This window comes from Elephantulus edwardii, unplaced genomic scaffold (assembly GCF_000299155.1).
Source record: "Elephantulus edwardii isolate Elephantulus edwardi_28Jun2011 unplaced genomic scaffold, EleEdw1.0 scaffold00011, whole genome shotgun sequence".
Lineage (NCBI taxonomy): Eukaryota > Metazoa > Chordata > Mammalia > Macroscelidea > Macroscelididae > Elephantulus > Elephantulus edwardii.
In genome coordinates, this window is record NW_006399761.1 from 25994715 (window position 1) to 26007930 (window position 13216).

Here is a 13216-nt window from a genome sequence, read left to right on the forward strand (position 1 = left end):
CAATGTTACCAACAGATTGCTGAGGATCTGTCAATACAAAGTAGCTTATAATCCTAGAATAATTACATTTGTATTTGTAATTCATATTTATATTTGACAATGGCCTGGCTTATGCTCATTTTTGGAATCAGGAATGGCATCCACTTCCTAAACAACAGGCCTCTGGAAACCATGGATTTAGATAAACGATGATAGTTTATCTAAAAGACTTCAGGTCTTTTGTTCATAGAGTCACTGTGAGTTGTGCTCAGCTTGACAGCAATCAACAACCGCCACATGCTCATTTATTTCTTGAACTTAAGAATGTTCAAAAGGGAAACAAACCAAAAGCAAATTAGTCTTTTTTTTTCCTTTTGCAATTTGGATTTTTGACAGTGTGAAAATATTACATACTTGAAAGTTTGTAGAATAAATAGAACCTGCTTTTGTGGGCTATGCTCAGAACAGTCATATGCAACTAAATTGATGAATACATCAATACTATTAAATAAAACTACTGGGGAAAATAGAAACTAAACACACCCAAATGGGGCTATCTAAATCCCAGTTCAGTTTTGAGAGAAAGTGGTTTTTTAGAGCAGATGTAGATGGAGTTTGTCTTCAGTTTTGTTTGAAAGAACATTATACTGTGCGTGTTCTTACCATTTGATGACTCAGTAGGAAGTAAGGGCGAGTTAAACCACAGGGCTCCGAAGAGGAAGCTATATATGGTAAAATCTATTTCTTAAGAGCAGCCTTATTGCAGGCAGTGAGAGAACTAAGTTGACAGGTCTCAGAATGATTGAAGTGCGGGAGGAATTTCAAAGATTAAAATATTTATCAGTGAATAGAAAAGAGTGCTTTATTTATCACATTAAGGTTGAGATTTTGGAAATCCTCTATTTTCTTTTTTTGCAGGAAAGGGAATATCTGACTATCAGATGGTTTTCTATACTGAGAATCTATTATATTCTTGTCATGACACATCTTCATGCTTTTGCTTTTGAAATAAAAGTACATACTAGTGAATAGTATAGTTGTTGGCCATTTTCATTACCTTAATCCCCCCTGTAGGAATACATGTAACTGGATACTATGGTACTTTCTGCTTAATAAATGGGTTTTTTTGTTTTTGTTTTTTTGTTGAAGCATGTATATGAGGTTTATTAGGGAAGTTAACAGGTTGCAACTCAGTATGGCAACAGGAATGTAAATTCTCAGTCAGGGCAGCTTCTGAAGTGTGATTTCAGGCCCTTCAGCCTTTTGACTGTAGGCCAGTGTTACAAAGCTCACCTTAGTCCTGCCAATTACGGTGGTTCCTCTCCCCTGTTCCTTGCCCCTCTCTCCCGTCTTCCACCAAGCTGGGCAAAGACCCCTGTGTCTGGTTTCTTTAGGGTAGCAGTCCCAGGTCAGCTCTGGCTCATGTCAGGTCTCTGGCTCTCTGCTGCGGCTGCCGCTGCTACTCCCATAAGGAGGCCCCATCTGAATGGTGCAGGAATCTGTAGCTTCATGTGAGTGGTGCAGGAATCTGTGGCTTCATGTGAATGGTGCAGGAATCTGTGGCTTCAAAGAATGTGCACTGCAGTCTCTGCTTCATTCCTGCTGGTAGTGAGGTTCCCAAATTTCTGCCTTAGTCTCCAGAGAGACACCATTGCTCTTCAGTACTTTGGAGAGGTCCCTAACAGCAGACTTTCCCATGGCAATATGTCTTCTAATTTCCTGGCTGCTGGTAATAAATGGTTTTATTAATAAATTGCTGATGTCTTTAGTTCACATTAACATTCCAATTTTGTTTATAAATTTAAAAATATGTTAGTCATTTCTAAGTTCAAGAATGTAGAGGTGTCATCCCACCTCATCTAGCTTCACGTAAAGCTCATGAGAAGAGAGTGAGGCCCATAGCCTAAGGCTGTTTCTTGTGATTCTGAGAAGTCAGATATACCTCCTCTCTCCAACATGTTCACCTGTCTGACAGCAGGGGGCCTGGCACGCATTCTCTCCTGGATGTGCTAATTCATTGCAGTGAGCACATACAGCTCACAGGCTAGGTTTATGATTATGGGTTTATTAGGAAAGAAACAGGTTATAATTCATAATCGGGAACCATTCTGTCCTTTAATTAGGACAGACTGTCCCCTTGACGGCAGTAAACAACAAAAGTATCTGAATACACTGTTTATGTGGGGTCAAAAATAGCAGAAACATGAACTGAATGGATTCAGGCAGTGTTGTGAATATAAAATGTCCTGATTTCAGATAGATTTTTTTATAAAATAGTTTTCTATTTTATAGTTTAGTATTTTATAAAATAATATAAAATTCAGTCTGCTTAAATAGCACATGCTCTGTTTTTCACACAGACTTGTAAAATTCTGGATGACAGGATGCTCTAGACTAATTAAATATAGTTCATTGGTATAATTTTCAGCAAGAGTAGAGATTCTTGGAAAAAAAAACACCTTTCATTTTTCAGACTCTGATGAATTTAATGTTGCTAGGTTTTACCAACAGCCACCATCCTTGTACATAATAGCCTTCTATCAAAGTGTGGGTTAATCATTTACTGACCTTTGTGGTGGTACTGTCGTCACCACATTCGCATAGTGGTTTTAGGCCACACTTTTCTACAAGAATGTATGGCACTTCGAGCTGTAGAAGAATAGACTTTTTCTGAATATAAACTCTATTTTCTATGTTTAAATACTCTGGTGGCCTTGTGGCAAGAAGCTGTGCTGTAATCCCAACAGCATGTGGTTTGAATCCTACCAGCTGCTCTGTGGAAGGATGGGCAATCTCCTCCCGTGCAATTAACTGCCTCAGAAAACCTGCCAGAGAGTCAGCTATGGGCTGGTTCCGACTCGACGGTACACAAGAACAAATCTACAGCAAAACATTTTTTAACATTTATTTGTCATGTATTTCCTTTATACCAGACACAGTTCTAGGCACCTGAGACTCATCAGTAAACAAAAGTCCTTATTCAGTGTAGCTAACACTGACTGAAGATTTGTTAAATGTAGTGGCTCCCGCCCCTCTGTGCTTGTCATGCTGTACTGGCTGTTGTGATACTGGAATCTGTGCCATTGGCCTTTGAAATACAAGCAGGCTCTTACCGGTGCGCGGATGCCAGCAGAGCCTTCAGACTAGGGAAGACGGCCTGGCCTTCGGCTTCTGACACTCCTAACGGATCACAGGAGAATTCTGTCCAGTTTGCTTCTTGGGGTTATATTTTCAAGAAGGCTCAATTCCTGAGCATTGTCTCTGAAGGAGCAACTCACCACGGTTGTGGGATGCTCTCGGAGAGGTGCCTTGGAACAGTGGCTGCAGCCTTGGAGTTGTAACACCCCGGCAGTTGCAGTGAAGACCAGGAACCAGTCAAGTGTTTCATTCTGTCATGCATGGGGTCACCAGGAATTGAAGTTAGTTTGTTAGCAACTGTGATGACAGTTGCCTTGTTGCATAGCTTCCTGATTGATGCACATTATTATGCACTTGACAGCTTACCATTTTGGATCAGTGCAGAAATGCCACCCAAGAAAGGCTTGCCAGTCCATTTGCATACGATCCCAGCCTTCAGATCTTGGAGGGGTCCAGTCGGCCTTGCACACAGGGGTTGCTGTGGGCCAGAGCTGACTAGGCAGAGGGTCAAGTGGTTTGGTGTTGGGTCCTCAGATGACTGATCTCAGAATTCACCCATGGTTCTGTTTCAGGCATTAAAACTTCTACTTTATTAATTTCTGAGGTATAAAATGAAAGTGTGATCTGCCATTGATAATGCTTTCATTGAAGAAATTACACTATCAGAATGTAAAATTGTATTATTGGTATTATTTTGTGTAACTAGGTAAAATATGAGTAACCAAACACTGTATACTTAATAATTGTTTCATGTAATCCTGGTACAGGTATCCTTTAATTTAACCATTTTGGAAAATAAGATTGGTTAAGTGAAGTGCCTAAGATCGACTGAAAAAATGCATTTTAGAATTGACATTTTTGTCTGGTTCATTTTGGAACATGTCTGTGTGGGTTTTTTTTAAAGACTTCTCATTTGTTGAATGAGTTTGTCTATTCTAATCCCAAATACTTCTTGAGTGACTGCTAGTACCTCGGCCTTGGAAAGGCATCAGGCTCCAGCGTGAACTCAGCTTAGCTCTCTGCTCTTTTGGGGCTTTCTCTCTACTGGGGAATTTTGACAATAAACAGTAAACTAATACACAGAGACTCAGGAGGGGTGAAAGGAGTGGTGGTTTGGGAAGCACAAACTGTATAAATGTAAAGTGGTCATGTTCAGACACAGTTTTTATGTGGCAGTGTAAGTTAGTAAATATGTTCACACTAACCTGCTGTTACTGTTTCTTTCCAGTTTGTGAAGTGTGGCTATGCAGGTTCTAACTTCCCAGAACACATCTTCCCAGCTTTGGTTGGAAGACCTATTATCAGATCAACCACCAAAGTGGGAAACATTGAAATCAAGGTAATACATTTTTTTTTCTTGTTAAATGAGGATGAAAATCTGTGAGTTGTTCTTTGAATAGTTTTAAAATATGACCCTAGAAAAGCAGGAGAGAATGGCAGAATGTCTGAAGTTTTCCATTTATATCAGTACTTGAAAAAGGGACACAAAGGCTGAAGTCACTATGAAATGCAAAATTAAAGTCCTCTTGCTAAAATTTCACGTCAGCCCAGCATTTTCATGTTTTTTAATTCCATGTATTTGCTCTTATACGTTAGTGTCTTCTGAGTCTTCTGAGACGACTTCTTTCCCTGTTCTCAAGGCCTAATAAGCCCCTGAATTCTTTTTGCCTCTATTGTTAGTGAGCACCGGGTGTGAACCACAGGGGTTCCTCTTTTCAGTGGTGGAGGCTCTGAGCTCCACATGGTCCAGGAGGAAGCTGCATTTGACCTTACACGGTTTTCTTATACCATGAGAAGAGTGGAGGGAACATGTCATTGCCGACGCATTCCACATCATCACATCAGCTAACTACATAAAGGGTTATAGACTTTATTCCCGTATTTAAGGGATCAGACATCAAGTGAGAGTTAAAATGCTTTAGAAGAAAAAGACATATACAAACAATCAAAAGGACAAGGTTCATCAGTTGTTAAGAATCTGATTATATAGAATGTAGAGAAGAATGTTGAGATTGCTGCAATTAATTATTTATGAATAAGTTGCTGCTGTTAGTCATATCTGGGCAGACTTGGGTGAGATTTCCATGAACTGTTAGATTCATTATTAGACCATTAGAGTCATTTGAAATAATACTTAGTTAGGATATACCTCTCTGGGACATTTGTTTGCAATATCTAGGAAAGTGTTAAGATGTGGTAGAAATTTGCTACTTGGAAATAGAGAATTGAATTAAGTAGTGAATAAAAATCTAAGCTGAAACTTAGTTTCTGGATTAATTTTTAAAAAGGCTTAAGATAGTTATCTGGCCTCTTTTATAATATCACCAAAAAAATCAAATTAAACATTAAATGTTTTAGAGTTTTGATGGTTTTGTGTTTGTTTTTGTTTTGTTTTGTTTTGTTTTTTCAGATCTTTTAAGAAATTTGAGATTCCTTATTTTCCTTTCTTGAACTCCTTTGATTTTTCATAAACCCAGTCTCAAATGAACTTTGACTAAAAATTTAGCTAACGATAGTGGTAAGGATAAACTACATTTGAATAAAGTTGAAAAAAGTACTTTTATGCCGACTTTCAAAGAATTACTCCTTTATTTTGTAGATAGTAATTTTTTTGAGATTTTAAAATATCATGTGTAGCCATTTTTATGCTTCTACATGAGCACAAATAATTAATGTCTCTTCACTCTCACTTTCTTGCTCTTTAAGGCCAAGTTATAGAAATCAACCGTAACAAGACACTTTGCCAAGGAATTCCCCAGGGCCATTTGCTTGTATGGTTGTCATTCTGTCGTTCTGTTGGCTCAGCTCATTGCCGTCTGCTCAGTCTTTTAGCCTCTCTCACATTAGTTTCTTCTTTGAATAGAAAACAGTAATTATGGACCTTTGTCAAATTTAACTTGAGGATTAGAAGTTGGAGGGTGGGGGAGGATGGGAAACAACCTTGAACTGTCTTATTCTTAGTCCACCCAGCTAGACATTTTTTATTATAATTTACTTTCCTTAATTAAAGTTGTTAAATTCGGTAACAAATTGAAGGGACTTGAATTTTTGGAATTCCTTTGCCTGGTGGATTGACTTAAACTTTTTGTCTCGTGTTAGCGAAAATGTGGTAGTAGACCAAAGCAGGTGTAATTTTGAATTGTTTAATTAGTTCATTTTTAATCAGGAGTAGTAATAACTGTCCATGTTAATTTGGCCCTAATTAACTCCGTAAAATAATAACAGTACTGCATCTGACCTCTACCTAATTTGTCTCTGTTGCTTGTATGTTTAAAAATTTCACTGAGGATTTTATTTAGGCCTTTTCTGACTCTTCCTTCTACCTTCTCTCTCTTCACCTTTCTTGACCTGTTGAAGTAGAATAACAAAAAGATGGTAAGTGAGGTTACACACATGCTCTGTTTGTTTTCCACGTTTGCTTGGTGGGACAGTAGTTGTTGTTTTGTGGCCCTGTAGTGTTGGGGTGGGGGGATGAGTCCATATTTTTTTTTTTATTCTTTGATTTTTTTTTTAACCTTTTTCATTGCTTCAATTTGGTAGCAACTAATTTAAGTCTTTTACTTTCTTGATTTCCTACGATAGACCAAACAAGAACTAATTACTAACATAGTTCTGAGTTGTTTTCCTTTTGTTTCTTATTGGTGAATGCTGTAATTAAAATGGAATGTGGTGTGCATAATAATCCTAGAAACTAAGTGGCTTTATGTAGGATGTGTGGGACTAAGAAAAGTGGGGTGAAGTTGTTACATTTGCATAAATCTGCTTTATGAACCAATGTTAAATTGAACACTGTTTGTCATACCAGCACATATATTTGTATCTAGTATGTTATTATATGTGAATTTAATAAATTGAGAAAAAATTTATAGACAAATGAAGTATAGAAGGAAAAGAGGAAGGAAAGAGACTGGCTTTATTTCCTACACTATCCTTGTTGGTGGACAGACTTTACAACATTATCTGAGAATAAATAAGAAGAATGTGAAGCACATTTCCACCACCATCACCGTCCTCCTACCCCCAGTCAAGACCACTGGGTGGTTCCTTTTTCCTTTGAACTAGAAGCTTGCTGGGCTCTTTCCAGTGCACTTTGCGTTACATTTTTCTGTGATGTCCCAAATGCTTCCTTAGTAGGTAGTTTAAAATTTCATTAGACTTTTTTTTTATTCTCCCCCCCCATACCTTCTATAAGCATCTTGACAAAGATGAAATATCAGACATTTTTAATGGTGTGATATATTTTAACTAATAACAGTAACTTGTGAAGTTTTCCTTTCAGTAAACAAGCCATTGGAAAAGTAGAAACTCCTATACTTACCCTGTAAAAGGGAGTTCTCATAGCCTACCAACCCAAAGGCAGGCAGTTTGAATCCACCAGCTGCTAAGACGGAGGAAGATGGGCTGTCTCCTCCCCTGTGATTAACTGCCTCTGAAAACCTGCTGCTCAGTCTGTTCTGACTTGACAGCACATAGTAATAACCTATAAAAGGTCATTTGTTTAAATAAGAAAACAGTGGCTAGAGTACTGGGGAATGAATGTTCTTTCCTTCTGGGGATTTAAATGGTTTTAAAATTTTATTTGCTCTGTTTTCTAATTTTGAAATGACTATTCAAAACGATTCTTGGAATATCATCTACACTGGCTGATTTTTATAAATTATATATGCCTTGGACCCAGCATCTCCTACAGTTACTTTGCTTTTCCATTCTTGGATAGTGGAGCCGAGTTTAGACTTGAGTGTCAAACAGTGGAACAGATGGTAAAAGCCTGAGGCTTGATCTGATTACCTATGACTTGTTTCCAAGGTGTGAGGGCAATTTTTGCTTTTTGGGAAGTTGAGGTGGTCTTGCAGGGGAGTGGGGGTAAGCGAGAAGATCTAGGATTTTTAATTGGAATTTAAATATATTTTTGAGCTGGCTAACTTGAGCTGCTTAAGAAATCTTGCCTTTTGGAAGTAAGTTAATACCTTTTCCTTCCATTTCAAATGTCTTCCTTGCTCAGAAGGATGGTGGGGATTCTCAGTGTCAGGCATTTCTTCCCGCTACTCTTTTATACTGTTTATATTGATCTAGAAATAGGTGAGACATTTTTCTTGTGAGTTGGTATTAGGCCAGTCGTACATGGAATAGAAAGTAAATATTCTGATGAGATCAAATCTAACTTAACTCCAAGTTGATTGAAATACAGCTTTGAATATATGTTGATTTTGTAAACTGTTGTTACCTTGTATAATCCAAAGGAAATTTTAAATTTTGGGTTATTATAGAGGAAAGTAACAATCATTTTTTGGATTTATTGATGGTCAGAAGTAATAGGTGCCTTTGGAGGTATAGATTCCCCTCACTTTCCCCAACATTTTGTTAAGCAGTGTACCAAACACACAGCAGAGTTGAAAGAATTATATAATGAAGTCCATGTAGGCATCATCTAGGTTCTGCCATTATTTCCCTTACTGATTTCTCACTTACCTTTCTAGTAGGTAAGGAATTGTACTGACAACCTAAAGACATGAGGTTCGAATCCATGAGCTGCTCTGGGAGAAAGATAGGCAGTCTCCTCCCCTGCATTTTACAGCCTCTGAAAGGGTCAGCCATGAGGCACTTCCAACTCATGTGACATCAATCCACTTTACCTTTTTATTTTAGTTTGTTATTTCGGAACACACTGCAGATAGTGGTGTAAACTCTAAACCAAACCTATAGCAATGTGTTAATTTCCACTGAGCGCAGCCCGAGCGACACAGTGGGTGCTCCCTGGGATTTCCAGAGCTGTAGGTCTTCACAGCAGGAGACTGCCACGTCTCTCTCCCGGAAGAGCATCTACTGGATTTGAACTGTTGTCCTTTCATTAGCCGCTGAGCACATAAGCTCTGAGCCTCCTCCCCTCCTGTCCAAAAGCCTAGACCGAGACCCTGCTGTCAGGTCAGTCCCATCTCCTTGGACCTCCACCGGGGTCCTAGTCTGGTATCAGGGTGCAGGCAAGCTGCCTCATCTTCCTCCTGGAGAGAAGTGACTGGTTCCCGCTACTGACCTTTTGCTCAGCCACTCACCTACCGTGCCACCAGCACTGCCCAGAGGTAGAAAAGTACTTCAGTGTGTTTATAGGCTGAATGAAACCTACAAAGGACACTTTGTATCTTCCTTGGGGTTAACCTCTGGGGTAGGAAATTGTGCTGTTTGGGAGAAAGTTGGGCAGACTCCTTCCTCCAGGAGGACTTAAATACAGCCCCTGAAAACCCACTGGAGACTCTGCTCTTAGATGGTTCTGACACAGCAGTGAGTTTCAGTTGGTTTTGTGTTTGTGTTTTTAAATAGATGGTTCTAAGAAGATAGCATGTAAGAAATTTTAATAGTAAGATATGGTAAATTAGCTTTATGAGAAATTAATTGCCACAGTGAAGTTTTAATCAATACTTCTAGCATTGATAAATTTTTTCCTTTGGTTAGTGGATTTTTCAGAGTTTTTGTAATGTAATAGAGTCCTATCCTTGTTTTTACCCATGATTTTTTTATTATTGGTGTTTGTTATTTTTAGAAGCTCTTTTCTTTTATTCTTTTTTCTTTGTTTTTTTTTTTTTTTTAGAAGCTCTTAACTCCTATTTTGTACACTTGTCTTAAGACATCTCATGTTAACTTAGCTTCTACTTTTTTCATTTCCTCCTATCTGAAACTGGAGGTTTTATAGTAAATAGCTATTTCTGATACCGGTTTCTGTTTTTAATAAAATTCATTAATACATGAAAGAATTCTTTTCATTTAACATTTTTTAATTCTGTGTCGCCAGGTCATGCTGACTCCAGCTGATTTTCAGAGGCTGTAAATCTCAGGGAAGGAGATTGCCCATCTGCTTTCTGTGGAGCAGCTGGTGGTTTCAAACCACCTGCCTTTGAGCTGGCTAATAACCAGCTGACAGTTAAATAAGTTCAAGTTCTGACACATTGTTAATAAGCCTTTTTTACACATAGAAAAGTGTCACTTTCCAATATAAGTTATGTTGAGTAAGCGTCTGTTGGAGATAAGATTTGGGAGGATTGTACTGCGTCAGTAATAGTACAGCTTTCCAATATCATACTTTCAGATTGAAAATTTTGCTCATGAGATCTTCTCAATGAAAAGTTACTTAGCTTTGTCTGTTTTTCCTAGGGATTCCCCATTCATTTTGGTAGTGTATATATAGAAATGTAAATTCTAGTTCAGGCATAGAAGAAGTTTGTGACATTTACAAGCTAATTGGTGCATATATACATTACAATAGTATATTAGAGTATCATTTACTTCTTTTTCTTTCAATATGCTTTACAGTATTTCCTTTTGTAATTTTGACATTTAGTACAAAGAAATGTGTGCTGCATGCATGGAGCATTTTCTACAAGGTTTTTGTTTTCCCCTGATACGCTATTTCAAATATAACAGGCCTTATTTTTTGAACATTTGAGCAAAAGAAACAGATGAAACCTTTCAAAACCTTCCAAAATATGAAAAAAGTGGGGTTTATTTGTGCTAATGCTCTTCTTTTGGAAACATGTGTATTAAAGGTAAGGTGAATTTATTGATTTAAACCACGTTGTACATAAAAAAAATGTATTTTTTTATTATTATGCTTTGCAAGACATTGTTCTTGAAATAAGTGTTTTACCTTGGTCTGAAAGTGTTAGCAGTAATATGGGAATAAGGTGTGTGTTTTGTGTGGGTTTTTTTTAAAGATTGGTCTAAAACTGTACTATTCTAATTTTCTAGGACCTTATGGTTGGTGATGAGGCAAGTGAATTACGCTCCATGTTAGAAGTTAACTACCCCATGGAAAATGGCATAGTCCGAAACTGGGATGACATGAAACACTTGTGGGACTATACATTTGGGCCAGAGAAACTTAACATAGACACCAGAAATTGTAAAATATTGCTCACGGAACCGCCTATGAACCCAACTAAAAACAGAGAAAAGATTGTTGAGGTAGGTTTTTAAATGGAATATGTGCCTATATGTTTCTGTGATGTAATACTAAAGCCAAAAACTATGCCTTTTCTCTTCTGGTCCTTACTGTGGTTTAAAAGAATAACAATAATTTCTCCCCACCTCCTAGATCACATTTATGGAATATATCTGCTAGTTACTACTCTAATATATATATCAGTAAACAAAACTTCCATCTCCCCAAGTTCAAATTCTCACCCAAATTCATTGACGTTGAATCAGAACCACCTCCTAAGTGGCCTTCCCATTGTGGTTCAGAGACTATAAATTGCATGGAAAGAGATTGCCCATATTTCTCCTATGGAGCTGCTAGTGGATTCGAATCACAACTCCCCACTACACACTCTTAATAGGAGAATACAGACAATAAGAGGAGAAAATGTTTATGTGAGTTAATGAAATGGTTTGATAGGTGGTGATAGGTGCTAAAACATGTTAGGATAAACAGTGGGGAATGGAGGGTCTGCACTGTGCATAGGTTGTGCGTGGTAGTAGCCTTTGTGAGAATGTGAAAGTTAAACAGGTTAGAGTTAGCCAGAAGCAGGACTGACTGATCCAGCTCTTAAGCCAGTTTCTTTTGGCTCAGTCAGGACCAATGAAGTGAAACTAAACTGGTTTGTGAAATATAGGTGTGCCACAATAAACAGAAACGCAATCTAGAAGTTTTATCTGCCTCTTAGAAAACAAGAGTTCCATTTGAGTTGCATACTAAGCAAATCTCTTTAGTAGCAGAGTCGGAAACCCTGGTGCTGTGCTCAAAGATAGTGGCTGACCACGATACTCTCCAGAATCTTGGAGAACGAAGCTCCTGAACAGGTTCATCACTGCTTTCCTGAATCTCCTAGTCCAGGAATTTGAATCATATTTTTTCCCCTATTCTGGCTACTGTTTTATTTACCCAAAGTTTAAAATCTGAGTCTGTTCCTGTTTCACTGCATCTACATGTAACTGAACCCAGAAGTACTAGTTTGAAGTCTTGGGCAGGATGTATGAAGGAAGAGCATCGCAGGGAAAGGGAGTCACTTGTGTGGCTGGTGGATATGGAGGAGGGAAGACAGCAGGTCCAGTATGTCCAGTATGTCATGAGGGCCTGGTTGCCTAGGACGTAGGCATTAGAGGGGAATTGGGCTTTCACACTGAATAAGATAGAGAAGGGCAGCTCTTAACAAAAAGTGACGTGGTCAGCTTTTTTGTTCTCTATCTGCTATGCTAAGAATCAATTACAAGGAAATAAAGGTTAAAGAAGACACCAGCCTGGAGGCTCTACACTATCAGTGTTATTGCTGTTAAGTGCCATCTCGACTCTGAACAAAAGACCTGAGCACTTGTATAACTTTCATTTCTAAGTTCATACAGTTTTTGGAGGCAAAACTATTTTGGAAGTGGATGCCACTCCCGCTTCCAAGCCTGTTATAATCTGGGAGCTCCACCAAACACTGTCCACCATGGGTAACCATTATTTCATATGACACATCAGTGTTACATTGTTCATCACAACAACCATGAGTTACTTCTGTATAGCAAATGGACCAGAGCAGTGCTATACCACCTAGAAGAATGTTTGACCAAAAACCAATTAAAACCAGGACTGAGGGCTGCAGATTAAAATCACCCACAACATAACTTTCTATCCACTAGGCCAACAGAGCCTATCTCTAGGCCAAAAAATAGAAAAAGATAGACAGGACCTGTGTAGTAGCAGTAGAAATAGCAAGAAGTGGCCAGGTGGTTGGTAAATTTTGAAGGTAGGGCCAGAAAATTTTCTGATGAATTAAGTATGGATACTAGAGAAAGGAGGGAGTTCTACTGGCCCTAGTGGGACAGTTAAGAATTTACACTGCCAGCCCAGAGGCACATGTTTCAAATCCACCAGCTGCTCCATGGGAGAAGGATGGGCAAGCTCCTTCGGTCCCATTTACAGCTTCTGAAAACTGGGAATCAGTTCTGACTCGGTACACAACAACAACAGTGAGGCATCGGGATGACACCAAAGGTTTCGACCAGACTCACCAGCAACTGAGGTCACAAAGCCTGAGGGTAAATAGACTGGGACTTAGCGAGTGATCACAATTCCAGAGTGTGGCATGTTGAGTTTGAAGTTCTCATTAGATACCCACCAGAATAG

At 38.6% G+C, this 13216-nt stretch overlaps 1 protein-coding gene across 3 annotated transcripts in view; it reads left to right on the forward strand.

The window, feature by feature from the left end:
* The window catches only part of ACTR2 (ARP2 actin-related protein 2 homolog (yeast)), a 36420-nt gene that overhangs the window by 2831 nt on the left and 20373 nt on the right, over nt 1-13216 (forward strand). Inside the window, exons 2-4 of one of the 3 annotated variants that reach the window (XM_006880970.1) lie at nt 4346-4456; nt 10531-10652; nt 10855-11070. In XM_006880970.1, coding sequence (XP_006881032.1) covers nt 10566-10652; nt 10855-11070 — 303 coding nt within the window. In that variant the 5' untranslated portion in view covers nt 4346-4456; nt 10531-10565. Of the gene's footprint in view, nt 1-4345; nt 4457-6477; nt 6493-10530; nt 10653-10854; nt 11071-13216 lie in introns of all 3 variants that reach the window. The other 2 variants (XM_006880968.1, XM_006880969.1) reach the window with 2 other exon arrangements.